Source organism: Cornus florida, unplaced genomic scaffold, assembly GCF_030987335.1.
Source record: "Cornus florida cultivar Cherokee Brave unplaced genomic scaffold, ASM3098733v1 CherokeeBrave_3.0.0_Hap2_Chr02, whole genome shotgun sequence".
Taxonomy (NCBI): domain Eukaryota; kingdom Viridiplantae; phylum Streptophyta; class Magnoliopsida; order Cornales; family Cornaceae; genus Cornus; species Cornus florida.
Window position 1 is genome coordinate 21,337,952 of NW_026775572.1, and position 26,036 is coordinate 21,363,987.

General features: G+C 33.9%; 2 protein-coding genes, 3 non-coding genes and 1 pseudogene across 6 annotated transcripts; all 6 read left to right on the forward strand.

The window, feature by feature from the left end:
- Positions 1–170: 170 nt before the first annotated feature.
- Positions 171–282, forward strand: LOC132297646 (U2 spliceosomal RNA; annotated as a pseudogene).
- Positions 283–6,758: 6,476 nt separating this feature from the next.
- LOC132297612 (U2 spliceosomal RNA) lies at positions 6,759–6,954 on the forward strand. Its single transcript, XR_009479312.1, has one exon. It is a non-coding gene; the product is annotated as a U2 spliceosomal RNA (small nuclear RNA).
- A 2,214-nt stretch (positions 6,955–9,168) lies between these two features.
- On the forward strand, positions 9,169–9,355 carry LOC132297636 (U2 spliceosomal RNA). The gene has a single exon (XR_009479335.1). It is a non-coding gene; the product is annotated as a U2 spliceosomal RNA (small nuclear RNA).
- A 3,403-nt stretch (positions 9,356–12,758) lies between these two features.
- On the forward strand, positions 12,759–12,955 carry LOC132297624 (U2 spliceosomal RNA). The gene has a single exon (XR_009479324.1). It is a non-coding gene; the product is annotated as a U2 spliceosomal RNA (small nuclear RNA).
- A 1,794-nt stretch (positions 12,956–14,749) lies between these two features.
- On the forward strand, positions 14,750–18,675 carry LOC132294188 (glutamyl-tRNA reductase 1, chloroplastic-like). The gene is made up of 3 exons (XM_059791956.1): positions 14,750–15,270; positions 16,160–16,401; positions 17,111–18,675. The coding sequence occupies exons 1-3, from the start codon at positions 14,958–14,960 to the stop codon at positions 18,239–18,241; spliced, it is 1,686 nt and encodes a 561-aa protein (XP_059647939.1). The 5' UTR covers positions 14,750–14,957; the 3' UTR covers positions 18,242–18,675.
- A 1,120-nt stretch (positions 18,676–19,795) lies between these two features.
- LOC132294189 (protein RMD5 homolog) lies at positions 19,796–25,215 on the forward strand. 2 transcript variants are annotated; one of them, XM_059791957.1, is made up of 3 exons: positions 19,796–19,956; positions 23,736–23,788; positions 23,868–25,215. In XM_059791957.1, coding segments are annotated over exons 2-3 (1,182 nt in total). In that variant the 5' UTR covers positions 19,796–19,956; positions 23,736–23,786; the 3' UTR covers positions 25,048–25,215. The 2 variants fall into 2 exon arrangements, with proteins under 2 accessions (XP_059647940.1, XP_059647941.1); XM_059791958.1 differs by lacking the exon at positions 23,736–23,788 and having other exon boundaries at positions 19,797–19,956.
- The last annotated feature ends 821 nt before the right edge of the window (positions 25,216–26,036 follow it).

The following is a 26,036-nucleotide window of genomic DNA, read 5'->3' on the forward strand; positions in this document are numbered from 1 at the left end:
ATGTGACTTGACTCGGAAGAAAGTTAAGGGGCTCAAATAGATTTATCATGAAAGCCACGACCACGAAGAACAGCCAAGAGAAGTGCTTTAGTTAAGTCCCACATCGGTTAAGAGAGAAAAATGGATAAAGAGAGTTGGTTATAGAAAGGGAGGCGGGTGAATGTGCATGCATACCTTTCTCGGCCTTTTGACTAAGATCGAGTATAGTATATGCTCTTACCAGTTTAATATCTAATACCTGGGCCAATGGGCCCACATGATAGCAAGTCATTTTGACTACTTAATATATATAGTATATATATAGGTCTCACAAAAACAAAAGCATACATAAATTGTCAATTGTCCCCTAAAATCGATGGAGTAAATCTATTGTTTGGTCAATCCTTAGGTTCAAAATAGTGCCATAACTTACATGTTTCACACAGTAGGGTGAAGGTCATCCGACTCTAATATCAGAGCAGGTAGATGTGAGATTTGCGAGTGAGAGAGAGTTCAACGATATTTTCAAACGTCTGTTTGGTAAATTGGTGCGAAATATTTGACTGAGGCACTCTTCACTTTCTACATTTGTTTCACGTTGCCGGTTTGGTAAAGGCGTCTGGTCCTCTCTCTCTCTCTCTCTCTCACACACACACACACACACACACACACTGAATTGAAGAGCATGTTTTTGAATATTTTTGTCAAAGATGGCTTGCGTTTATTAGTATGGAAGTAAAAGTTAAAGTGCTGAAAATCAACATTAAAAAATAGAAAAAACAAATACTATATATAGTTATTTACTTAAATAAATAATTTGAAATACTCCAGTGTTATTTCGTGTAAGTTTAGGACTGAGGTTTGTTTTGACTTTTTTTGATTTGTTCGTTTGAACATGTCTTAAAAACTTGTTTAGAGCTCAAAAAAAAATTGCTTATAATTTTTACAAAAAAAATTAATTAAATAATCATTTCAAAATTCAAACCAAAAGTTGTCAAAATTATATGTTTGATTTGTTTAAAGAATGCTTGGTTGTCATAAACAACTAATACTCAAATAAAATTGAAGAAAAACTTTCATAAAAATGTTTTAACCAAAGTGAATATAATTACATAAAGCGTTCTGATCGAGGTTTAATTGATTCTTGAATTGTTCTGATCGAGGTCTGATTGATTCCTGCAGTGTTTTGATCGAGAGGTATTCTGGTACTATTACGTCACCTATCGCATGAAATCTTTTGATCGAGGGGCATCATGTGAAGCTTTATGATCGAGGATATCATGTGAAATGTTTTAATTGAGGGCTGACACTTCACATATCACGTAAAGTGTTTCCATCAGTGATTAGGACAGATACATCACATATCACTGTGAAGTGTTTTGATTAAGAGTTGACACTTCACATATTACGCAAAGTGTTCTGATCAGTAATCCAGATTAGTGGCGTAGTTAGGAATTTCCTTCAGTGGGGGCAATTTTTAATAGCAATAATATATATAATATGAACCAAAATAATATATGTAAAAATTAAAATATTAATTCATAATATTTGTATTTAGTACATTCACGACTGCCCTCAACGATTTTTCATATTCTGAAAGCGTTGAATAATAACATCATTATCAACCGTATTAAATATGTCTCTCTTAATATACACAACCACCATATCATTCATCCATTGGTCTTCCTTTCGATTGCGCAGTCAAGTTTTCAAAATATTCGTGGCATAATAATCGTAAATTTAAATGATGATAAATAAATAAATATATATATATATATATATATCAGATTACCTATCTCCGCACTGCAGTATTTGTTTGAATTTTGTGAATTTTTGAAATATTGAAGACTCGACCAAAAAAAAATATTAAAGACTGAAAATGTGAAGGAAATAACGCATTTGTTTGTGGTAGAGTCAAAAGTGTGAAAGAATATTTTGTATTTTTGGAGAAAGTGGGAAATAATATAATATTTTGAGAAAGTGAAAAAAAATAATATCATATTTTTTGAAAAGATTATATTCTTTTTTTTGGTGTAGTATCGTGAATGGTCATTTGGTTATATATATAGTATATATAAGTGCACTGTCAAATTTTAGTGGGGACAATTATACAAATATAAAAAATCTTTCCATATAAAATTAAAAAAAATTAAAAGTTAGCTTGTCCCTCTATGGCTATGCCACTGATCCGGATAGATGCATCACATATCACCCGTGAAGTGTTTTGATTGAAGGTTGAAAAATTATATGAGGTGTTCTAACCAAAGTGAAAGATATAAGTATTCTCATCAAAGTGACTTAGTGTCCATAGCTAGAGGCTGCAGGAGTGCTGATATAATGTCACATTAAGTGTTCTCTAATCAGGGTAAAATGTAGCTCATAAATTATACCTCCGGTTCTCACTTATGTTAAAAGAAATGTTAAAAAGATAATTCTAGCTCTTGTTTTAATAACTTTTCTACAAAGATCAATATAAAGCTCAGAAATTCTAAATACTTAAACAAATCATAGATGTCTGCGGGTCTAAGTTTCTCCAAATAAAGATTGGCTTTTTAATAAACATGAATCATTCTTATAGAAGCATTTTGATCTGAGCTGAAATGGCAATGAACTTGGTTATGTCTTGTGAGTTATGGCCCAAACAAAAATGATGAACAAGTTAGAAAAACAATCAAAACTAGTACCATTTGAGCACAAATTCACCGAATAAGAAAAGTAAAACTATGTCCCAATTTCAAATAACAAGGGATAACAACAAAAAATGGAATTTTTTTTATAAATGAAATTAAATTTAAAATTAAAAATATTAGCAAAAAACATATTGCAAAATAAGGATCTTGAGTATTGATTCTAGAAGTGACTCACTGCAGCAGAAATCGAATTTTTTGGAGGGTTAACCAATTTATAAATACAGAGGTAAAATGGTACATGATCAACAATGAGTGGGAAGAGGCAATAGGGCCAAACAAAACTGTTCTGGCTAGAAAGCCCAAAGAACAAGCCCAAAAGATATACATGAATTAAACTTTAATCATTTTACGAATGTATTAATTCATAAATTTTATGTATATATATAGAATATAAAATTTTAACTGAGATTTGGTGAGGTGTCAGGCCCAGGCTATAGTGCAACGCCAAGGCAACATGCAAGAGGCCCACGCAAGAGGCCCAATAACAAGCTATTGTTGGCTGTTCTTCATGGTTATGGCTTTCATGATAATCTATCATCTATTGAGCTCCTTAACTTACTTATGATCGAAGTCACATAAAGCGAGAATGAATTTAAGAGTGGAAGTGTGAAAGCGGCAAAATCACATATAGTGGGAATAGAAGCGAGAGCGTGCACGGAATGTAAAAGCAAGAGTACGCTCGGATTGTGAAAGCGACAACCATTTAGAAGAATTGTATGACTTGAATAATCTTCAAATTTCAGTAAGTTTTGAAATTTACGTTCATATATATACTTAAAATTGTGTATATATATATATGTAATGCAAGTTACTTCATCTTTCTCTAGATTCCAATAGAGTAATTACTTTTGATGACTCACGGCTAAGAATGATATTAACCTTAAAGACCCAATTTGGTCATTTACTCTTACAGAGTCCATTACATCTTGAGTTCCGTTTCTCTGTGTGGAATATGAATGTCCCTCTTGTACTTGTTAATTTAGAACTAGTTCTTTGATCACATATGCACTTCTCAGCAGTAAATTGGAGATTGCTTTGCTGCAATTTACATGAGTTATGTTTTATCGCTACGTTAAATTCGTCTCATTAATAGTTAATAGTTTTATAACTCTACAATTTTATGTTTATCATGATAATGATTGATTATATTTTTCATCTATCTAACGAGTTTCAAAATCCTAATATTATATAACGAAATTTTCAAACGACAATTTTTTAGGAAATGGGACTTATTTGTACTCACATACTGTTTGTTGCCTTGTCATTTCCAATTTGACACTAAAAGCAGAAAATGCTCTTATGTGTCAGACAATTGTTAATAAGAAAGAATGTGAAAGAGCAATTATTTTATTTTATCTTTCATTAATAGAAGGAGCAAATATCTTCACTTAAAAAACAAAAAAAAAAAAAAAACACAAAAAACAAATAGCGGTTACAAACTTTGATTTATCTATGCATCTGCATTAGTTAAGTAACGAAACTTGAAATAAATTTTTTTATAAGATATGACTTATTGTTTCCTTTTTCCTTTCCGCTTTATTTGGAATTAATTGTTTTAGGATTTGGAAAAAGAATTTGAATTGGAATAGGAATTGGAATTAAAATAAAATTTATTAATATTTTTGGAACAAATTGGATATAAAATGAGATTTTGAATAAAAATAATATAATACCATTTTTTCCCTTGTTTAAATAATAAATAAAATATTTATTTTGTCGTAAAATATACTCCAAAGTTACATCAAGAAGACAAACAACGAAAAGATTACGTGATGGAACTCTGAAACATAAAATTTATTAAAAAGAAAAATTATTTATTATTTTTATACATAAAAAAATTAACTTATTCACTACCATCACCAACATATTTAAAAAAGAATACTATATATTGCTGATATTATTTAAATGAGGTATTGGAGAACTCAAAAATATTATAATTATGAAAGAATGTACATATATTGTTGATATTATTTATATGAGGTATTGGAGAAAATTATGATGTGAGAGAGAAAAAATATAAAGGGAGAGAAAAGTTGTAAGCCAAAAGTGAAACACTATATTGAATGGTGCCATTATAAATGAAACAATTTTCAATTAGGCTTCGTTTGTTTAGACGTAAAATATTTTACAAAAAATATTTTTTTATTTACAAAGAAAAAAATATTAAAATTTAACAAAAATAACTTATTTATTAATTTTCGGCAAGTTATTTTACGTGCCCCGTCTGATGGATTCCACCTCTACCTCAATGTAGACCTTTGTTCAACATCGACAAAGTAAAAATAAAAAAATATTTTACCTGAAAAAGAAATATATTTTTCAAAAAATAGATTTTACGTCGAAACAAACGGAGCCTAATTGATCGAAACTTGTTTTCATTTCTGATGGCACAATGTGTTTTCGCTTACAACTTTTCTCTCTCTTAATATTTTTTCTCTCTCACATCATAATTTTCTCCAATACCTCATATAAAGAATATCAACAATATATATATATATATATATATATATATATATATGCATTCTTTCATAATTATAATATTTTCGGGTTTTCTGTACTAAAATAAAATAATCCTATATTATGTATTTACCCAACATAAATGGAAATAGAATGACTGATCAAGTGATCAGATAATATTTGGCTGCACAGATAACTCATGTTCTTGTGGAAGTCGAGGGGGCATCAGACAGTTATTTTTATTTTTATTTTTTGGAACTATGTGGTAGACTTAAAGGAAAAAGGAACATTAAGTCATATCTTATAAATTTTTTTATTTCAAGTTTCGTAACTTCACTAATGCGGATACATAGATAAATCAAAGTTTGTAACTGGTCTTTTTTTTTTTTTTTTTTTTTTTTTTTTTTTCTTTTAAAAAAGGTGAAGATATTTGCTCCTTCTATTAAAAAAAAATTTGATCTTTCACATTCTTTCTTATTAACAATTGACTGCATCTCCACCATTCAAAAAAAAAAAATTGACTGCATCTCCCCAAATTGTTGACACATAAGAGCATTTTCTGCTTTTTAGTGTCAAATTGGACAAGGCAACAAACAGTATGTGAGTATAAATAAGTCCCATTTCCTAAAAAATTGTCGGTTGAAAAATTCGTTGAACTATCTCTCCAAAAAAAAAAAAAAAAATTGATACTAGGGTTTTGAAGTTCGTTAAATAGATGAAAAATATAATCAGTCATTACCATGATAAACATAAAATTGTGGAGTTATAAAACTATTAACTATTAATGAGACTGATTTAATGTAGTGATAAAACATAGCTAATGTAAATCGCAGCAAAGCAATCTCCAATTTACTGCTAAAAAGTGCAAATGTTACTAACCAGAATATGTGATCAAAGAACGAATTAATTCTAAATTAACAAAACAAGAGGGACATCCATATTCCATAAGAAAAACACAACTCAAGACGCAATGGACTCTGTAAGAGTAGGTGACCAAATTGGGTCCTTTAAGGTTAATATCATTATCAGCTGTGAGTCATCAAAAGGAATTACTCTATTAAATTTAGCGAGAGATGAAGTAGCTTGCATTACATATGTAAATAGCAAGTCCTAGGAAATAAACTCACACAATCCCATGATTTAAGAAAACCAAGAAACCAGAGACCATTCCCAGGATCCCATGACTGAAGAACAATGAAAGCTTGTAACTTAGTCCAGAGTACACCGAAAGCATCTGGCATGCTCGTGTTTGACATGATACCACCAAACCAAATTGGAAGAAACCATAGAGGAACAAATTCAAGAATAGATCCACTCTCTAGCCATGACGTCTTGACAAAAGCGAGAAAACTCTGCACTCGTAGAGAAGCTTCTACATAGAGAGGAAACCAACTGTGAAATCCAAGAATAATATTTCTTGGTCTGGATTGTACTCACTGTCATGGATGCTTATACTTTTGTAGTTTTTAAAAGTCAGAAGCAAGGGGCTCAATAGGTATAGATCTATCACGAAAGCCATAGCCATGAAGAACAACTAAGCGAAGTGTTTTAGCAAAGTCCCACATCGGTTAAGAGAGAGAAGTGGGGAGAGAGGGTTGGTTATAAAAGGAAAGGCTGATGAATGGCCAATCCATACCTTTCTCGGCCTTTTGGCTAAGATCAAGTGTAGTATCTGTTCTTATCAGTTTAATATCTGATATGTGGGCCAATGGCCCACTCGGTATTAAATTAATTTTTTTTTGGGGAGAGTTTGCCACAGTAGCTTGCTACTGGGCCTCTTGTGGGTCGCCTTGGCGTTGCACTACAGCCTAGGCCTGGCCCACCCCACCAAATCTCAGTTGAATTTTATAGAGTCTTGGACTTGGGTTGGAGGATTATATGAATTAAGCTTTGAAGCTCGGATCTTCTATATATAATAATATATATATACTCATTACACAACTTTTTATATTGCTTCTTTTGGGCTTGTTGAAATCGACAGAACAGCTTTGTTTGGCCATAATGTCTCTTGGGTCTATCCCAAATAAAGATTGGTATTTTTAAAAACATGAATCTTTGATCTCGGGTCCCAATTTCAAATAACAGGGGATAATAACAAAAAAATAGAAATTTTTTTTAAAATGAAATTGAAATTAAAATAAAAAATATTAGCAGAAAACATATTGGGAAATAAAATGAAATTGACTCACTGTGAACTGAAGAATCTATAGCAGGGTTCATAGAAAGTGGTCTCTTGGGAACACTTTCAACCTTCAAGGGCTTGTTGCACATTCGAATACCAGGAGGACGAAAAGAGGAGTTGAAGAATAGGAAATTGCAACGAAGGAGTGTTGTAGAATCCATCTTCATCTTCGTCTTGAACTATGCGAAAGAGGTCAAAAAGAGAACGGCGACCGCCATTGGAATTGCATAGTGCCATATTCGTCTTTCGTATTCCCATAGTCAGAAAGTTTTCTAATCAAGTGAATAACCTCGTTTGAAGTGTCACAACCAAGTATAGATTAAGCACCAGAAATAGTAACAAAAGTAAACAACATTGCATTAAGTGCTATACTTTACCCCTGATAGAGAACACTTAATGTGTCATTATATCAGCACTTCTGCGACCTAGGGGTGTACACGGTCCGGTTTGGACCGGATTGGAAGTATTTTGAAACCAAATCATTTATAACGGTTCTACTATTTTTGAAACCAAACCAAACCACGAAAAACCGATTCGGTTTGTCGGTCTGAGTTGATTTCCTTTTTATTTTATTTTAATTTAGAGGGGGCAAAGTTTCTAAATATATATATATATATATATATATCAACTAACATTAATATAATACACAAAAAAAAAAAAAAAAAAGAAAGAAAATTGAAATATTTTTGAAAGGAAAGGAAAGAAAATTGAGATGTATTTGAAAAGGGAAATTTGACTTTTTTTAAAAGAAATTTAAGGTAATTTAAAGATCAAAAGAAAGAAAGTGGGCACATGAGAACTTTAATTGATTTAGGTTTATGATATGATATACATATATAAATAAATATTATATAACATAGTAACGGTTCGGTCCGGGTTGGTCCAGTCTAGCACGACCCTAAACCAGGACTGGACCGAAAAATTACGGTTCTATAATTTTGGACAGGACCGGACCAAACCATTATACAACTAGCCCAAACCGCCCAATTCAGTACGGTCCGGATCGATTTTTTGGTTTACCGATTTTTTTGAACACCCCTACTGCGACCTCTAGCTATGAACGCTAAGTCACTTTGATGAGAATACTTCTATCTTTCACTTTGGTTAGACAACCTCACATAATTTATTAGCCTTCAATCAAATATTTCACAGTGATATGTGATATGTGATGTGCAAAACACTTTACGTTAATTATATTCACTTTGATCAGAACATTTTATTAGAGTTTTTATTCAATTTTATTTGAGTATAAGTAGTTTATGATAACCACAAATCAAACATATAATTTTGACAAATTTTGGTTTGAAATTTGAAATTATTATTTAATTAACTTTTTTGTAATAATTTAAGCAACTTTTAAGTATATAATGTTGAAATTTAGAGAGAGATGAAATAGCTTACATCACACACACACACACACACATATATATAAACACAATTTTTAAGTACATGTATGAACATAAATTTCAATAGGGTATGACGATGGTAGGTGTTAACTTACTGAAGCATGAAAATTATTCAACCAATTTCAAAAGTCAAAAGTTAAGTTACACAATTCTTATAAATGGGTGTCACTCTTACACTTTGAGTGTGCTTCCGCTTTTACGTTCCGCGCACACTCCTATTCCCACTATTTGTAATTTAATTTTGTTACTTTCGCACTCCCGCTCTCGAATTTGTTCTCGCTCCCGTTTTATGTGACTTGACTCAGAGGCAAGTTAAAGGGCTCAAATAGATATATTTCATGATCATGAAGAACAACCAAGGGAAGTGCTTTAGCTAAGTCCCACATCGGTTAAGAGATAAAAGTGGAGAAAGAGAGTTGGTTATAAAAAGAGAGGCCGGTGAATGTGCAATTCAAACCTTTCTTGGCCTTCTGGCTAAGATCGAGTGTAATATCTGTTCTTATTAGTTTAATTTAACATTTGATACGTGGGCCAATGGCCCACATGTATTAAATTTATTTTTTTGAGGGGCAGGGTCCACCGTAATAGCTTGTTATTGGGCTTCTTGTGTGTTGCACTATAGCCTGCCTGGCACACCCCACCAAACCTCAAGTTAAAATTTTATACAATCTTTGATTTTTGTAAATTGATTCAATTTTGTTGTTAATATTTTTTTGTTTTTTTTTTCAATTTCAATATTTTAATTTTTTTTTTTTCCATTTTTTGTGTCCCCTGTCATTTGAAATTGGGACATATTTTTACTTTTCTTCTTTGGTGAATTTGTGCTCAAATGGTACCTGTTTTGGTTGTTTTTCTAACTTGTTCATCATTTTTGTTTGGGCCATAACTCATGACATAACCAAGTTCATTGCCATCTAAAGATTGCATAATAAAGAGTACTCGAGCTTAGATCAAAATGCTTCTATAAGAATGATTCATGTTTATACAAAAAGCCAATCTTTATTTGAGGAAACCTAGACCCTTACGCATCCATCATTTGTTTATTTATTTAGAATTTCTGAGCTTTATATTGATCTTTGTAGAAAAAAAGTTAAAACAGGAGCTAGAATTATCTTTTTAACATTTCTTTTCGCATAAGTGTGAATCAAAGGTATAATTTATGGCCTACACTTTACCCTGATTAAAGAACACTTAATGTGACATTATATCAGCACTCTTGCGGCCTCTAGCTATGGACACTAAGTCATGATATCCCTCGATCATAAGACTTCGCATGATGTCCCTCAATCAAAATATCTTTCGATCAGAACACTTCAGGAATCAATCTAATCAAACCTCGATCAGAAAACTTCACGTGATTTTGTTCACTTTGGTCAGAACATTTTATGAGAGTTTTTATTCAATTTTATTTGAGTATTAGTCGTTTATGACAATCAAACATTCTTTAAACAAATCAAACATATAATTTTGACAACTTTTGGTTTAAATTTTGACATTATTACTTAATTAATTATTTTGTAATAATATAAGCAATTTTTTTTTTTTTGAGCTCTAAACAAGTTGTTAAGACAAGATATTCAAATGAACAGATCAAAAAAAAGTCAAAACAAACCTCAGTCCCAAACTTACACAAAATAACACTAGAGTATTTCAAGTAAATAATTTTATATAGTATTTGTTTTTTCTATTTTTTTATGTTGATTTTCTGCACTTTTTACTTGTACTTCCATACTATTAAACGCAAACCATCTTTGACAAAAATATTCAAAAACATGTTCTTCAATTCAGTGCGTGTGTGTGTGTGAGAGAGAGAGAGAGAGAGAAAGAGGACCAGACGAAGAAAGCGGGCCGGCAACGTGAAATAAATGTAGAAAGTCGAAGAGTGCCTCAGACAAATATTAAACCGACGTTTGAAAGTATCGTTGAACTCTCTCTCACTTGCAAATCTCACATCTTCACCTCTACCTGCTCTGATATTAGAGTCGGATGACCTACATCCTACTGTGTGAAACAAGTATGTTATGGCACTATTTTGAACCTAAAGATTGACCAAACAATAGATTTACTCCATGGATTTTAGTGGACAATTGACAATTTATATATGCTTTTGTTTTTGTGAGACCTTTATATATATATATATATATATATATAGTAAGTAGTCTTGACATGATATTGTTACATAGAAATTTTACTGAAGGTCGATCTAACTGTACGTTGAACAAAAGAGGGTGGGATATTCTGAAATGGAGAATACGTACAAGTAATGAAAGCAGAAACACTCTCAAGTATGATAAATTTAAGTATGAGTTAATCTACTGGGTTGAACCAGTTTTTATCTTCAAAACTAATTATTTAGTATCTGCATTTTTGATGCCAACATGCATGCATTAAAATTTATACCTTTTCTAGAACATCTGTGGAACTTTTTTCTTTCACAAGGCACTCTCTCCCTTTGAAATTGTATATTCTTTATCAATATGCTTATCTAATATTCATCTATGTTTATATATGTCATTTGTTGTGGTATACACAAATGTAATATTTATTTCGGATGTGTTTATTTTTTGAAATGTATGGTTGATTGTGGATACGTGCTAAGGACAGAACATATGCTCTTGGGATACACACACACACACACACACACACACACACACACACACGTATATGTATATTAAATCTAATAATGACGTGTTTAATTAATTTGAGAACTGTTGTGCTTTTCTCTGAATTGCCAATTCTTCAGCCAGACTTTGGGCAAGCAATGGTTAATTCATATAGTTTCCTAGATAATTCAGCAGCATTTCGACCAGATTTCTACAGTACTACAAAGACTTTGAGCAAGGATTGTTTCATATAATTTCGTAGATGATTCAGCAGCATTTTGACCAGATTTCTATTTTCTACAATACTCTTTTGCAGCTTTAGCTCGACTAATTAGAAAAAAGATCACATAAAAAAGTTTTATATCTTCATGTTTCTTCTTCCAAATTAATTTTCCTGTGGCAAAAATGTGCAAATTTGGATTCAACTTCAGTTCACGGCTGCAATCTTACCTCTATTCAATTTAAGTTGCCCGTTCACATCTGAGATATGTTGAATCTTTAGGGTACGTTATGTTGGTGTAATACAATATTGTATGTGACCAGAAACATATATATTCTATTGAGGATTCACAAATGATACTGATTTTTACAAGTTTGAACTATATGTAATACAGCACAGACCTGATTCATATGATCTGATCATATTGTTTCCATTTTCCTGCTCTTTTTGGGTTAATAACTGCATGTTATGTTTTATGGCACTTTGTTAGGAATCATAAATTCATATAAACCATCTTGAAACCTCGAAGTTTCGGATGATTTAATTTTGTTATTGGATTAGATAACTCCCGAATAACATTCCTTTTGAAATTTTTAGCAAGACGTCTGATAAAATGGATGAAAAATAAACCCTAACATTACCATGATAAACATAAAATTGTGGAGCTATAAGAGTATGACCATTAAATTCGTAAATTGCAGCAAAACAATCACCAATTTACTGCTAAAAACTGCAACTGTTACTATTCCTAACCAGAATATGTGAAAAAGATAAACCAGAACCAGTTCTAAATTAACAAATACAAGGGGAACATTCATATTCCATACTCGAGAAACACAATTCAAGATGTGATGGACTTTAAGGTTAATATCATTCTGAGCTGTGAATCATCAAAAAGGAATTACTCTATTGAAGTTTAGAGATAGATGAAGTAGCCTGCATTACATATATATATATATATAAATAACCACAATTTTTTATGTATATGTATGAATAGAAATGGAACTAGCGAAATGAGTGAGATGGAAAGATGGCAAGTGTTAACTTACTGAAAGTTGAAGATTATTCTGGCAATTCCAAAAGTCAGAAGCAAGTTAAGGGGCTCAATGAAGAACAGCCAAGACATGTGCTTTGTTTAGCCAAGTCCGTCCCACATCGGTTAAGAGAGAAAAGTGGGAGAGAGTTTGGTTATAAAAGGAGAGATTGGTGAATAAATAAATCATACCTTTCTCGGCCTTTTGGCTAAGATCAAGTGTAGTATTTGTTCTTATCAGTTTAATATCTGATACGTGGGTCAATGGCTCACCCGGTATTAAATTAATTTTTTTAGGGGGAGGGGTCACCACGGTAGCTTGCTATTGGGCCTCTTGTTGTGTTGCCTTGGCGTTGCACTATAGCCTGGGCTTGGCACACCCCACCAAATCTCAGTTGAAATTTTAAATTCTAAATAAATAAAAATAAATATAATAATTGCAACGTTTGGTCTTGAGCTGTACTTGCGACTATATGAAGGATGAATATGGCTCTACATCTTTCGCACACTCCTTCGTTACAGTGCCTCCACTTCCTATTCCCCAACTCCTCCTTTTCGTCCTGGCAATAGAATGTGCAACAAGCCCTTAAAAGTTGAAACAATGGTTTCCAAGAGACCACTTTCTTTGAACCCTACATGTGAGGGTGCTTTGGATTCTTCAGTTCACGATGATACGATCGAATCAAAGGCGTCAAGTGTTTCTGCTCTCGAACTGCTCCAGACTTCAACTACAGAGGGTGAGTCAATTCTCGAATCCAATACTCATTTTATTTTCTGCTTCTATTTTTATTTTTTATTTCTCCAATTTTGTTGTTATCCCACTGTTATTTGAAATTGGGACATACTCTTTGCTTTTCTTCTTAAATGAAATTGTTTCTTATTTTGTGCTCAAATGGTACTAGTTTTGGTTGTTTTTCTAACTTGTTCATCGTTTTTGTTTGGGCCATAACAAGTGAGACATAACCAAGTTCGTTGCCATTTTAAGATTGCATAATGAAGAGTACTCGAGCTCAGATCAAAATGCTTGTATCGGAATGATTCATGTTTATAAACAAATCCAATCTTTATTTGGGGAAATATGTTTCAGGACAAGTCTTGACTGGTTTCTTTTTTAGTGTCCACAGCCCAATACACAAATTGCTGACGTGGTGAAGTGCCCTTGTCACAGTTGAAGTTCCATTAAGCTTTCAAGTAACAGATCTTCTTATAGATAGAGGAAACCTAGACCCGCAGACATCCATGATTTGTTTATGTATTTAAAATTTCTGAGCTTTATGTTGATCTTTATAGAAAAATTGTTAAAACAGGAGTTAGAATTATCTTTCTAACATTTCTTTTCAAGTAAGTGAGAATCGGAGGTAAAATTTATGAGTTACACTTTACTTCGGTTAGAATACTTCACATCATGTTGTATCAGCATTCCTGCACTATATATGTACACTAAGTCACTTTGATGATAATATTTCTTTCACTTTGGTTAAATCAAAACATTTTACAGCGATATGTATATACCGGTTCGATACCTCTTGATCAAAACACTTTACATGTGTTATATGTGACGTGTCAATTGTTGATCAAAACACTTCACATAATATTTGAAATGACGTGTCAGAACATTTCAAATGATACCCCTCGTCCTTGATCAAAATATCCCTTCAAGAATCAATCACACCTTGATCAGAATACTCGAAGAATCAATCACACCTCACTCAGAACACCACTTCAAGAATTAATCAGACTTCGATCAGAACACTTCACGTAATTATGTTCACTTTGATTAAAACCCGTGATGTTATATCAGTAACTTTGTATCAACACTCTTCAGTTCACTCTGGTCAAAACATTTTGCTAAATTTTTTATTCAATTGAATTCGAGTATCCTGTAGTAGTAGTAGGTGTTGTTTATGATAACTAAAAATATTTTTACAAATCAAACATATAATTTTGACAAGTACTTTTTTTTTCTTTCTAGCTCTAAAACAATTTTTTAAGACAACATATTCAAATGAACAAATAAAAAAAATCAAAACAAACCTTAATGCGAACTTACAACAAGATAACACTAGAGTATTTTAAATTATAGTATTTGTTTTTTCGATTTTTTAATGTTGATTTTCAGCACTGTTACTTTTACTTCCATACTAAAAAACGCAAACCATCTTTGACACAAATGTTGAAAAACATGTTTTTCAATTCAGTGCGTGTGTGAGAGAGAAAGAGGACCAGACGCGTTTAATGTAGAAAGTCGAAGAGTGCCTTGGTCAAATATTTCGCACCAATATACCAAACCAACGTTTGAAAATATGGTTGAACTCTCTCTCAAATCTCAATTTTCACCTCTACCTGCTCTGATATTAGGGTTTTGAAGCTCCTTAGCCACCGTTCCCATGGCGGTCGCGAGTTATTTCGCGGCCTCTTTGGCGGAGTTGAAGATGAAGCCGAATATGGATTCTACAACACTCCTTCGTTGCGGTGCCTCCACTTCCTATTCTTCAACGGCTTCTTTTCTTCCTTCTGCTATTCGATTTTGCAACAACAAGCCATTGAAAGTTGAAGCAATGGTTTCCAAGAGACCACTTTCTTTGAACCCTACTTATGAGGTTAGGGTTGCTTTGGACGCTTCAGTTCACGATGATAGGACCAAATCAAAGGCGTTAAGTGTTTCCGCTCTCGAACTGCTCAAGACTTCCGCTGCTGACAGTGAGTCAATTCTCGAATCGTGTTCATTATATTTCTCAATTTGTTTTCTGTTTCTTATTTTTTGTGATTTTTTTTTTTTTTTTTTAATTTATTATCCCCTTTAATTATTTGAAATTGGGACATATGTTATTTGAAATTGGGACACAGGCATTACTTTTTTCTTAATTGAAATTGTTTCTTAGCTGAATTTGTGCCCAAATGGTACTTGTTTTGGTTGTTTTTGTTAATCATCTTAGTTTGTGCCATAAGACACAACCAAGCTGCTTGAACCAACTGTTTGATTAGAGGCTCTTTTAAGATTGTTGACGCTATTAATTAGTCAAGCAAAATCCAATATTGGGGCTTGGTTTTTTATCAAGTCGAGATTTAACTACCCGAGCAAGCTGATTGCCAGTTTTAGATTGCACATTGAACAAACTAGTACTCGATCTGAGATCAAAATGCTTGTATCAGATTGATTCATCTACTAAACAAGCCAATCTTTATTTGGGGAAAATATGTTTTAGCACAAATAGGAGCTCAGTTCAAAATGGTTGTATCAGTGTGCTTTATGTATAACTTACCTTATGTATAGCTATATATCAATCCTAGAGCATAATAGTATATTTTATTTGTCTCTATAATACAAGGTAATAAAATTAAAGTTAAAAATAAAAATAAAAAATCCATTGTCTTAGATTGTAGGGTAGAGTGCTTATTCATAGATACAAAGCAGGAGATTTTATATCTTTACTACTTCCAAGTAAATATCTTTAAGAAAGGAGCTAAAAAGAAAAGAAAAAAAAAAACATTTTTGTTTTCTCGTTGTAATTGTTCATATGCCTCTTAGAATCACATGAAATTTTTGTGGATTGTTGATTTGTTGAATTATTCAATATTTTCCCCCCAGGATACACAAAAGAAAGCAGCAGTATTGTGGTCATCGGGCTCAATGTTCACACAGCACCAGTTGAGATACGTGAGAAAGTTTCAATTCCAGAAGCACAATGGCCTCAAGCAATTGGCGAATTATGTGCTTTGAATCACATAGAAGAAGCTGCCGTTCTTAGTACCTGTAACAGAATGGAAATATATTTTGTGGCTCTATCTCAGCATCGTGGGGTTAAAGAAGTTACTGAGTGGATGTCAAAGGTACTTGTCTGCTCTATGCGATTTTCTTCTCTTGTGTAATTAGAGAGAAAAGGGAACTATCCTTCCTTCTATATATATCCGTATGTATGTATTAAAGCCTTTACAAATGGTCTATCTAGGGGTCAAATCATATGCCCCCCTAGAGAGAAACTTATCAGTTTAAATGGTGATAATTATCCAAGGCTCTGAGCCTTCACAGATGGTTTGCCATTGAACATTGTCTGTGTTCCTTTATTTTTTTCGGCAGTATAGATTCCCAGGAAGGATAAGGGGTAGGTCTACCTAAAATGCAAGGTGATTAGGAGTGTAGTCTTGGCCATTTATCAATAAAAAGGACTAGTGTGGTAGTAGAACTTATACTATTTATGCAAATTTGTCCTTCAAAATGCTTGTGATGGAGACTTTGAGTTTCCAACTGTATAAAGTGTTCTTCAAAATACATGTATGTATATAGACATATACTGATATATATATATATGACTTTACCAAAGATGGTCTGGGCATGTAGGGTGCTGATTGAGGTGAACTGGGGACTGAACCTCTGGTGCCCTCAGACTTGAACTGGTGTTATCACAATTGGCAACCCAAATATTACTATTGCACCAAGTAATGATCGTAAATATGTGTGTGTGTGTGTGCGTGTGTGTGTTTATGTGTATATATAGTTCACAAAATGTGGAAGTGACAAGATTTGTCTTCCTATTGACAGATGAGTGGAGTTCCAGTTTCAGAGCTTTGTCAACACCAGTTTTTGCTGTATAACAAAGATGCCACAAAGCACCTGTTTGAAGTATCTGCTGGGCTCAATTCTTTTGTTCTAGGAGAAGGTCAAATTCTTGCTCAGGTAAGACAAGTTGTAAAGGGAGGACAAGGAGTCCCTGGCTTCGGTAGGAAAATCAGTGGGCTGTTTAAGCATGCAATCACTGTTGGGAAACGGGTGAGAACAGAGACTAGCATTTCATCAGGGTCAGTTTCAGTCAGCTCAGCTGCTGTGGATCTTGGCCTTTTGAAGCTCCCTGTGTCATCTTATGCTAATGCCAGAGTGTTGGTTGTTGGAGCGGGCAAGATGGGGAAAATCGTGATCAAGCACTTGGTTGCAAAAGGGTGCAGAAAAATGGTAGTTGTCAATAGAACTGAGGATAAGGTTACTGCCATTCGTGAAGGGCTTAATGATGTTGAAATTGTCTACAAGCCTCTCCAAGAATTGCTGTCATGTGTTGCAGAAGCTGATGTGGTTTTCACCTGTACCGCTTCAAAAACACCATTGTTCTTGAAAGAAAATGTTCAGATAATCCCCCCTGCAAGCCATCAAATTGGAGGGCGGAGGCTTTTCATCGATATATCTGTTCCTAGAAATGTGGGATCGTGCGTCTCAGATCTTGAAACTTCACGTGTTTACAATGTGGATGATCTCAAGGAAGTTGTGGCAGCTAACAACGAGGATCGGTTTCAGAAAGCAATGGCAGCACAGGCAATTATCATTCAAGAAGTGAAACAATTTGAAGGGTGGAAGGATTCCCTCAAGACTGTTCCAACTATCAAGAAGCTTAGAGCATATGCTGAAAGAATTAGGGCTTCAGAGCTGGACAAGTGTTTATCAAAGATGGGTGATGATATCTCAAAGAAGAACAAGGCAGCGGTTTATGATCTTAGTGCGGGTATAGTGAACAAGCTCCTTCACGGTCCAATGCAGCACCTGAAATGTGATGGGACTGACAGCCGGACTCTGAATGAAATACTGGAGAATATGCATGCTCTTAACAGAATATTTGGACTAGAGACAGAGATATCTGTGTTAGAGCAGAAGATCCGAGCCAAGATAGAACAGACTCGGAAGTAAATATTTTAATAAGATTATTTTTTCCTTCAAACACGCCATTTTTCAGCTTGGAAGAAGAGAGAACTTTCTCAACCACGTTACTGTTTTTCCCCGGATAAAGCAGGCGCGTCTAATTGGAGGCTCTTGTTCTCCTAGCTCCTAGTCTTTAGATTTCTTTTTGCTTCAATTATTTCATTTTTCCAGCTCGAAAAAGAGATTAACTTAGTCACCATGTTGTTGTTGCTGTTGTTGTTGTTGTTCAGATAGAAAAGTGTCTCTAATTGGAGGCTCTTATGCTCAGAGCTCCTTGTATTCTTCTTTGCTTCAGTTACACCATACGAGGAAGAGAGAATTTCCTCACCACTTTGCTGTTATTCAATCTGATAAAATAGTGTATCTAATTGATATATACTAAAGAAAGAATAATAAAAAATCTCTGTACTTTTTTGCTTTTTGTATTGCAATGTGTTGTGTGTGTGTGTGATGCTCATATGTTTGGTGAAATAGGGTTTAGCTTGTCACGGTGCCTGCATAATAAATTAATAATACTATTGCTCATGGGTTTGCTGCGCATCGACTCCAAATGATGGGGGAGGAAAGAATGAAAATTCAAGTAAATTTAAGTAATTCAAATGTATATATATTTATTGAAGCCTTTCAGTCTCTTAAAAGTTGAATATTATATACAAAATAAAACGAATTTTCATGGTATTCATATTTTATTCTACTTTCTTTTACGCTCGCTTAAACATATATTCTGTTCAAGTCAATTTGCTTTTTATGAAAAAATTTGGATAACACCATGACAAACGAAATGATCATAAAAATCAGCAACAAATTATTCTTGAAAAGTATCGGGATTTCTTGTGCAAGAAAAGATAAAAAGCTTTTGCAAACATGAGAAAGAAAATAAATCAAACATTTTATTTTCAGCAAATAAAATGAGTGAAAATTTTATCCTAGAAATATTCAATTTTCTCCTCTCACTTTTGAATGGAGAAAATGGTGGCATATGAAGGATGTCTCTATCTCATTCCTCTTTTCATCCTTCCTCTTTGTTGCACGCAACCATGGTTTTTCACCTACCAAACTTAAGCTCTATTTTATTTTTTTTAGGAAATAATGTAAACATAAATTATTTATTTCTTACTAGTATCAGTACATTTTTATTTTTATTTTTGGAACTTAAATTTTTACTTCTCATTTTAAAAGATAGATATGATACGTAGATGGATAAGATACTACGTATCAGTACTTGACCTTACTGGTACTAATAAATTAACAAATTAATTAATCCTTTCCTTACATGTAATAATAGGGAGCTAATTTAAGCATGAGCTCATTTAAAACCAGCCCCATTCAAACTTTATCTTTTACCACCTGAAAATTTTATAAAACATTTTTTTTCATCAATTGGCCTTATAAAATTGCCATAAATAGCTTCTTTTTTCTTTTCTTTTTTTTTTTTTTCTATATTTATATTTTCATTTTTTTTGAGAATATAAATTAGCCTCATTTGCTTGCGGTATCTGATTTGTCTTAACACTAGTAGATTAGCACAGCAAGATATAATATTTCACACGTGTGTCATACGCAACCAAGGGATCTCTCATTTTCTTTCTCCGAAGACACACGCTTTTCTCTCTCTCTCTCTCTCTCTACAGTCGAACTGCTTCTCTTTCTCTAAGATCTCTCTCAGAGATCGTCGTCCTTGCCCAACCATCAATCTGATTTCGGTATGCTCTCAAATCTTCACGACCTTTCTTGTTGTGTTCTTCATATTTCTGTTTCTAATTATGTCCTCAATTTCTCATTTTAAATTAATTCTTGTTAGATATCTATATATATCGATTTCAATATTTGAACTACTGTAATTAGGGTTCGATTGAGTATTTCTTGTTCAATTTCAGATCGCCAATTTCCAGTTTCTTACTTCTCGTGTTCTTTTCTTTCTCTACCTCTGTTTGTTTGCTGGGAAAACACAGAAAAAGAATAGAAAATAACAAATTTGAATGATATTGTTTCTAATGTTTCAGTTTCTAAACAATGAAATTATAATTCAATTAAGCGAACAGGTTTTTCATTTTCTTTTCTTTAATTTTATTTTTTTCTTGGTATGCATGCTACATATATTAGCGACCTTTCGTTTTGGCTATAATTTTAATCCTTTGTGAATTGTGATGGGATTTAAGTTTTGGCTACATATTAATCTTGGCATTCGTCCAAACTTGGTGAATTGATGTTTCACTTTGTTTTCAAAAGCGTAAGGAATATGTTGTTATTTAATATATATGTCTATTGATGTGAAATGAGCTACAGACTTGGATCTTTGTCATGGTTGGCAGTGTCTGAAGCTTCCTGAATAAAATTTTATGTTGTATGACTGAGTGGTTCGCAAATTTAACTGCCATAATATTTCCATAGAGCTTCTGTCAACCTTTTACATCTTGAGTAAGTTCTAATAAAAAATGTTTGATCCGCTTGTTATAATGAAATAATTACATGATTGTCATATGGTTTGGAAATTGTTTATTTACCGGATAGCCTTTGACGTTTCCAACTACTCTGTTACTATCTTCAATTATCTTTGTGGCTTGTTTTAAGTAAAAGTCCCACTTTCTAGATGTAATGCTGAAACCATTTAACAATTGCAAGTTTAGAAACCTCAAATGGTACTGCTTGAGCATTTTTGTTGGCCAAAATTTCATGCTTAGGGGATGTTACAATTGATAAATGAGTGTGCCAGATTATTTTGAAGTAATATTAACTCTATATCATGCTTATTAGCATTTTTGGTATTACCATTTGATTGGAAGATAACATGTCCATACCATTCAAAGGAACCCCGTAAGGTACTGTAACCCCCCACCCCACCAAAAAAAAAAAAACTGACTGGTGTTGCCAGTCAGAGGTTTGAATCAGCAGAATTTCCTGATTAGCAGTGGTTGTGAACAGTCTAAAATTTAATCTGAATTGAAGTCTATGATTTGTCACTTTCAAAGATGATAATGCTAGAGTTTTGACGAGTTTGTTGGGAGCCAAAAGTTAATGAGCTATCATACAACTGTTGCCAAATCCATCTTTAGGTGCCAAGAACATTAAGACAGGAATATTCTTAAGATTTTTAATGTAGGCCGGGATAGATGAGAATGTAAGTATTTCCTGGTCGGTTGGAATAAGAAGTGTGAACTGAGAAGAATCGGAGGCTTATAAGTTATAACTCAGGTCTGTTAGATCCCTGGGGTTTCTATGTTTACACTACAGCAAAATATGGAGGATCCCTGGGGTCTCATTGTTTACACTATAGCAAAATATGGTTAATAGTAGTGGTTTGATACGTATAAGATAGCCTTCCCCCATCCGTAGGGTCTTTAGGAATCTATTTTGAAATGTGATCATTCTTTTGCACCCGTGGGATTCAGTTGTAGTTGGAAATGAATTGACATCATGGTTTTATACGATCTTTTTTTTTTTTTTTTGATGAGTATCATGGTTTTGTACGATCTTGGTGCTGCTTAACCTCTTTTGTTTGATATTTGTAGCATAGCAGTGGCAAAAAAAAAAAAAAAAAAAAGCTTCAGTGAGCTAATATCTAGGGCATGGTAACAAGAAAAGAAACGAATTAGGAATTTCATATGGAGCATGCCTGGGGCATTGTGTAACCACGTTTTGGGTTGAGTCATTTGTTATCAGTTTTAGGTCAATATAATGATTGTATAATTCTATTTCCATCTTATTAGGTTGTAGGAATCAAGATATTTATATTTTCTGGACATGGGTTTTAGCAACATTCCATATGCTATTTTGGGTCGAAGTTCTTATAATAAGAGTTTTAGTTCATGTAAAAGTAAGAGAACTACAATTGCCTAAAAGTTTCTATTTAATCTTTTTGTTATGATGAAATTGAGTTTTAGGGAATTTAAATCGTGTGATTTGTGATGGAACCTGCCTTTAGGAGAGTTTTAACGAATTTTAGGTAAGATTTCTATCATGATGAGCCTACCCATACGGTGCGAGCATATGGGATCTTACGTTTCTAACTCTTCTTATGTGATCTGACTTTGTTTTCGTAATAGAGACAATTCCTTTCTTCTACTTCTTCTGTGCAGTATGATATTATTATTTTAATAGGGACGATTCCTTCTGCGCGCAGATTTAGTACTTCAATGAAAACTGAAAGCCCCTAATTTAAAATATAGCTTCTTACTTTTATTAGTAGAGACAATTCCTTCTGTGCACAGTCTTAAGTCCTGAAAACCCCCAACTCAAAATATGGATTGAGATGGATTCCATTGCCAGGTACAGTCCTTTGCCTCAAGCCACTTTTGAAAAAAATTGTGGTCTTTTTGGAAGTGTGAAACAAAATCTTTTCCCTTGCAAACTTGATCACTTTTTCATTAATTATAATCGTCAGGGTATGATACCTTTTTCCATCAGTCTTTCACAAAAGTGAGGTTTATTGTTTTTGTTCTTCTCCACTTCTTTGCTATGATCTTCCCACTAGTACATATAGGAGCTATAGCTGTTTCATTTCTATTCTACAGCCACACTTTTTTTTCCATAAACATAACCTTTTTTTCCACTCTCTGGCCTTCTAATTTAACACCTAAACCACAAAAGAGTTTTATCCCAAATTTCTGTCAATGTAAATTCTAAAAATATCCAAAATCCTGTCAGTTTGAAATGCAAGACAATTCCCTTTTAAATGCATTAGTCTTGCAAAATTTTCTCCTACCTTTTAAAAACTGAACTTAGAAGTTTTCCTTGACTTAGCTCATCGTAATTGTATGCTGCATCATTATAAGCTTTTTAATTTTTGGTGATATTTTGCATCAATCTGGTATAAAGCTAGTAGGGAAGTTCTTCTCTATTCTTGTCCTGCATTAATCACTAATTGCATTGTGTGGTTGCCCTCATTTTATAGAAACATTCAAATCGGGCAGTAGATATTTAAGAGTATTTTTAAATAGCCCATACAATGCGAGGTTGGGCTATGTAATTGATGATGTAAGATGATGGGTGTTGGATAGACTTGGTTTATTCAAGATGTAGTCATTCTTCCTATCTTTGATAGATACACTAGGGAACAACTCACAACAAAATTTATGAGGGAATCGCCAATCTTCTATAGTGGTCTTCTCTATGCAGTCATCCATGTGCATAAAGGTTTTGAGAGTTGACTTTGGTAGGATATTTTCTCTGGTTGTATGCTTTGTAACACTTGATAGGAATGACAGTCTGGTCATTTGTGTTCCTGCTTGAGATTTAGTCATTATTCTTGGAGAAATTTGATATGCCTTGGGTAGTTTCTCTATCTTTAAATTCATGGATGGATGGTATCAAGAAGTACAATATGATGTGGGAGAGTAGATTGGAGTTGTGGAGGCCAGTGTCATACTGTCATTTATATAGTGGGGTTTTTTTTTTCTTTTTCTTTTGGCTGTTGCTTACTACAGTTTAAAGGAGACTTTATGTTGGAGTCTTACAGTTTTTTCCTTTATGTGTATCACTGCAGCACTTTTGCAGGCCTTCTGAGCTAAAGCTTATCACATTTGACTGGAACTTCATGTCAGAAGTAGCTGTTTACTTCCCATTTTTTATCTCTTTTTCCTTCAGGTCATGAAAATTTTTTGTCACTTTCTTGCAGGAGCAATCAATTTTACTCGCAAATGGAGATGAATACCATCAAAGATGCTTTTGATCGAGTTACTAAGAAGCAAAAATTATCGAATTCTACATCCCTAGAAGTAATCTCCCAAGTTGGCCATGAACTTGAAAAGGCATTGGCTGACATCCAGTCAGTTCATGAGTTCACCTCTCATGTTGATCAGAAATCCATCCTCACAGAACTTAAAACCAAGGTCGAAATGCTTAACCCGCAACACCAGCTAGAGTCATCACAGAAGGACCTGAACACAAGCCTAAGCAAGTACGTAAAAATCTTTGAGAAGATTTTCAATCCCGACATATCCAAGGCATACAGAAATGTTGACTTTGACCTCCACGTTGTGAATCAGATCATTGCAAGCCATTTTTACCGCGAAGGTCTCTTTGATGTTGCAGACTGTTTGATTAATGAGGCTGGGGAATCAGAGACCATCTCCCTAAAATGTCAATTTGAAGAAATGCATCAGATACTAGAAGCTATGAGGACTAAAGACCTTGTGCCTGCTCTGAACTGGGTCTCTACAAACCGTGAACAACTGAAGCAGATTGGTTCAAATCTTGAGCTGAAACTTCACCGACTGCAGTTTGTGGAGATTCTTAAGAAAACAGGCCAAACTGATGCTCTTACCTACGCCAGAACTTACCTTGCTCCTTTTGCTTCTGAGTACATGGATGAATTCCAGAAGCTTATGTGCAGCCTGTTATGGGCAGGAAAACTTGATAGATCCCCATATGCTGAGCTAATGGCTCCATCCCATTGGGAAAAGTTGGGCGAGGAGCTGACCCAGCAGTTCTGCAGTTTCTTGGGGCAGTCATACGAGAGCCCATTAAGTGTGGCACTAGCAGCAGGTGTTGAAGGGTTGCCTACCCTCTTAAAGCTTGCGAATGTCATGGCTGCAAAGAAGCAGGAGTGGCAAGCAATGAAACAGTTGCCGGTGCCAGTTGATTTGGGTAAGGAATTCCAGTTCCATTCAATATTTGTCTGCCCGGTAAGTAGGGAGCAAGCCAGTGAGGAGAATCCACCAATGCTAATGCCATGTGGGCATGTCCTTTGCAAGCAATCAATCATGAAATTGTCAAAGGGCAGCACGCGCACGTTCAAATGTCCATACTGTCCTCTTGAGGCTTCGGTTGCACAGTGCAAACAACTTTATTTTTGATATGAATTTGTTGTAGTTTCTCTCTCTCTCTCTGGTATAGACTGGTGGTGGTAGTAGTCTTGGATGTAGTAATGCTTGTGTGTTCTTGTAAAAAGTACAGATTCTTTCTAAATTGATGTTCCAAATTGGTTGAAGTTTCAGTAACACTATTCAACTTGTTCCTTATAATAGTTGAGTGGTGCTGTTGGATGATGGTTGTTAGTAGTAGTATGTTTCCGAATGAACTAACTAATAATACAGGTCACGATCAGAAGGTGCCTATTCTTTGGTGGGGAATAGGCCACCGGTGGAAAGCCGCCTCATATCTGATTTTGTGCTCTCCTATTTACCAGCTGCTCGAGTAGGAAATAGCGAGTACAATGACGATTCACGTCTTCTTCAGCGCTCTGGTCTTACAGATGGGGTGGTCTACTCTTGGCACCACAGAGGATTCTCTTTTGTACATGACACCAAATTCTTCCGGTGGCGGGAGGTCCTTCCCTTCTCTTTTAGAAGGAAGAAGTTGTATGTTCTGAACTAATGCCTATGGGTAGCACTGTGTCAGTAATTCTTATAGCTTGCGATTGGTTTGTTTTGGTGCTCCATCCTCTCAAAGGCTTTAAATAATGATAGAATACGCCAACCGGTAATAATATCAATCATGTCGGCCGTTTGAGCTTAAGTTGACTCCTCCAATTCTTTTAGACATAAGCGACTTCACTCCAGATTCTCCATTACTGTATATATTATATAGTACAAGCTTCAGGTCGTCAATATATGCTATTCTACCAATATATAATATTTTCATTACTTTTACTTTGGTGCACTTGGTTCACTTATACATGTATAATTGTCATTTTTCCTAATACCAGCCAGAGAGAGTGATAAATGAATGAAATTAATTATTAATAGTAAATTTGGATTAGATTCATAAAATTTTCATACATAACTAATTATTTGAATTTACAAAAAATTATTTTGCTTATCAACATATCTATCCAAAGGATTAA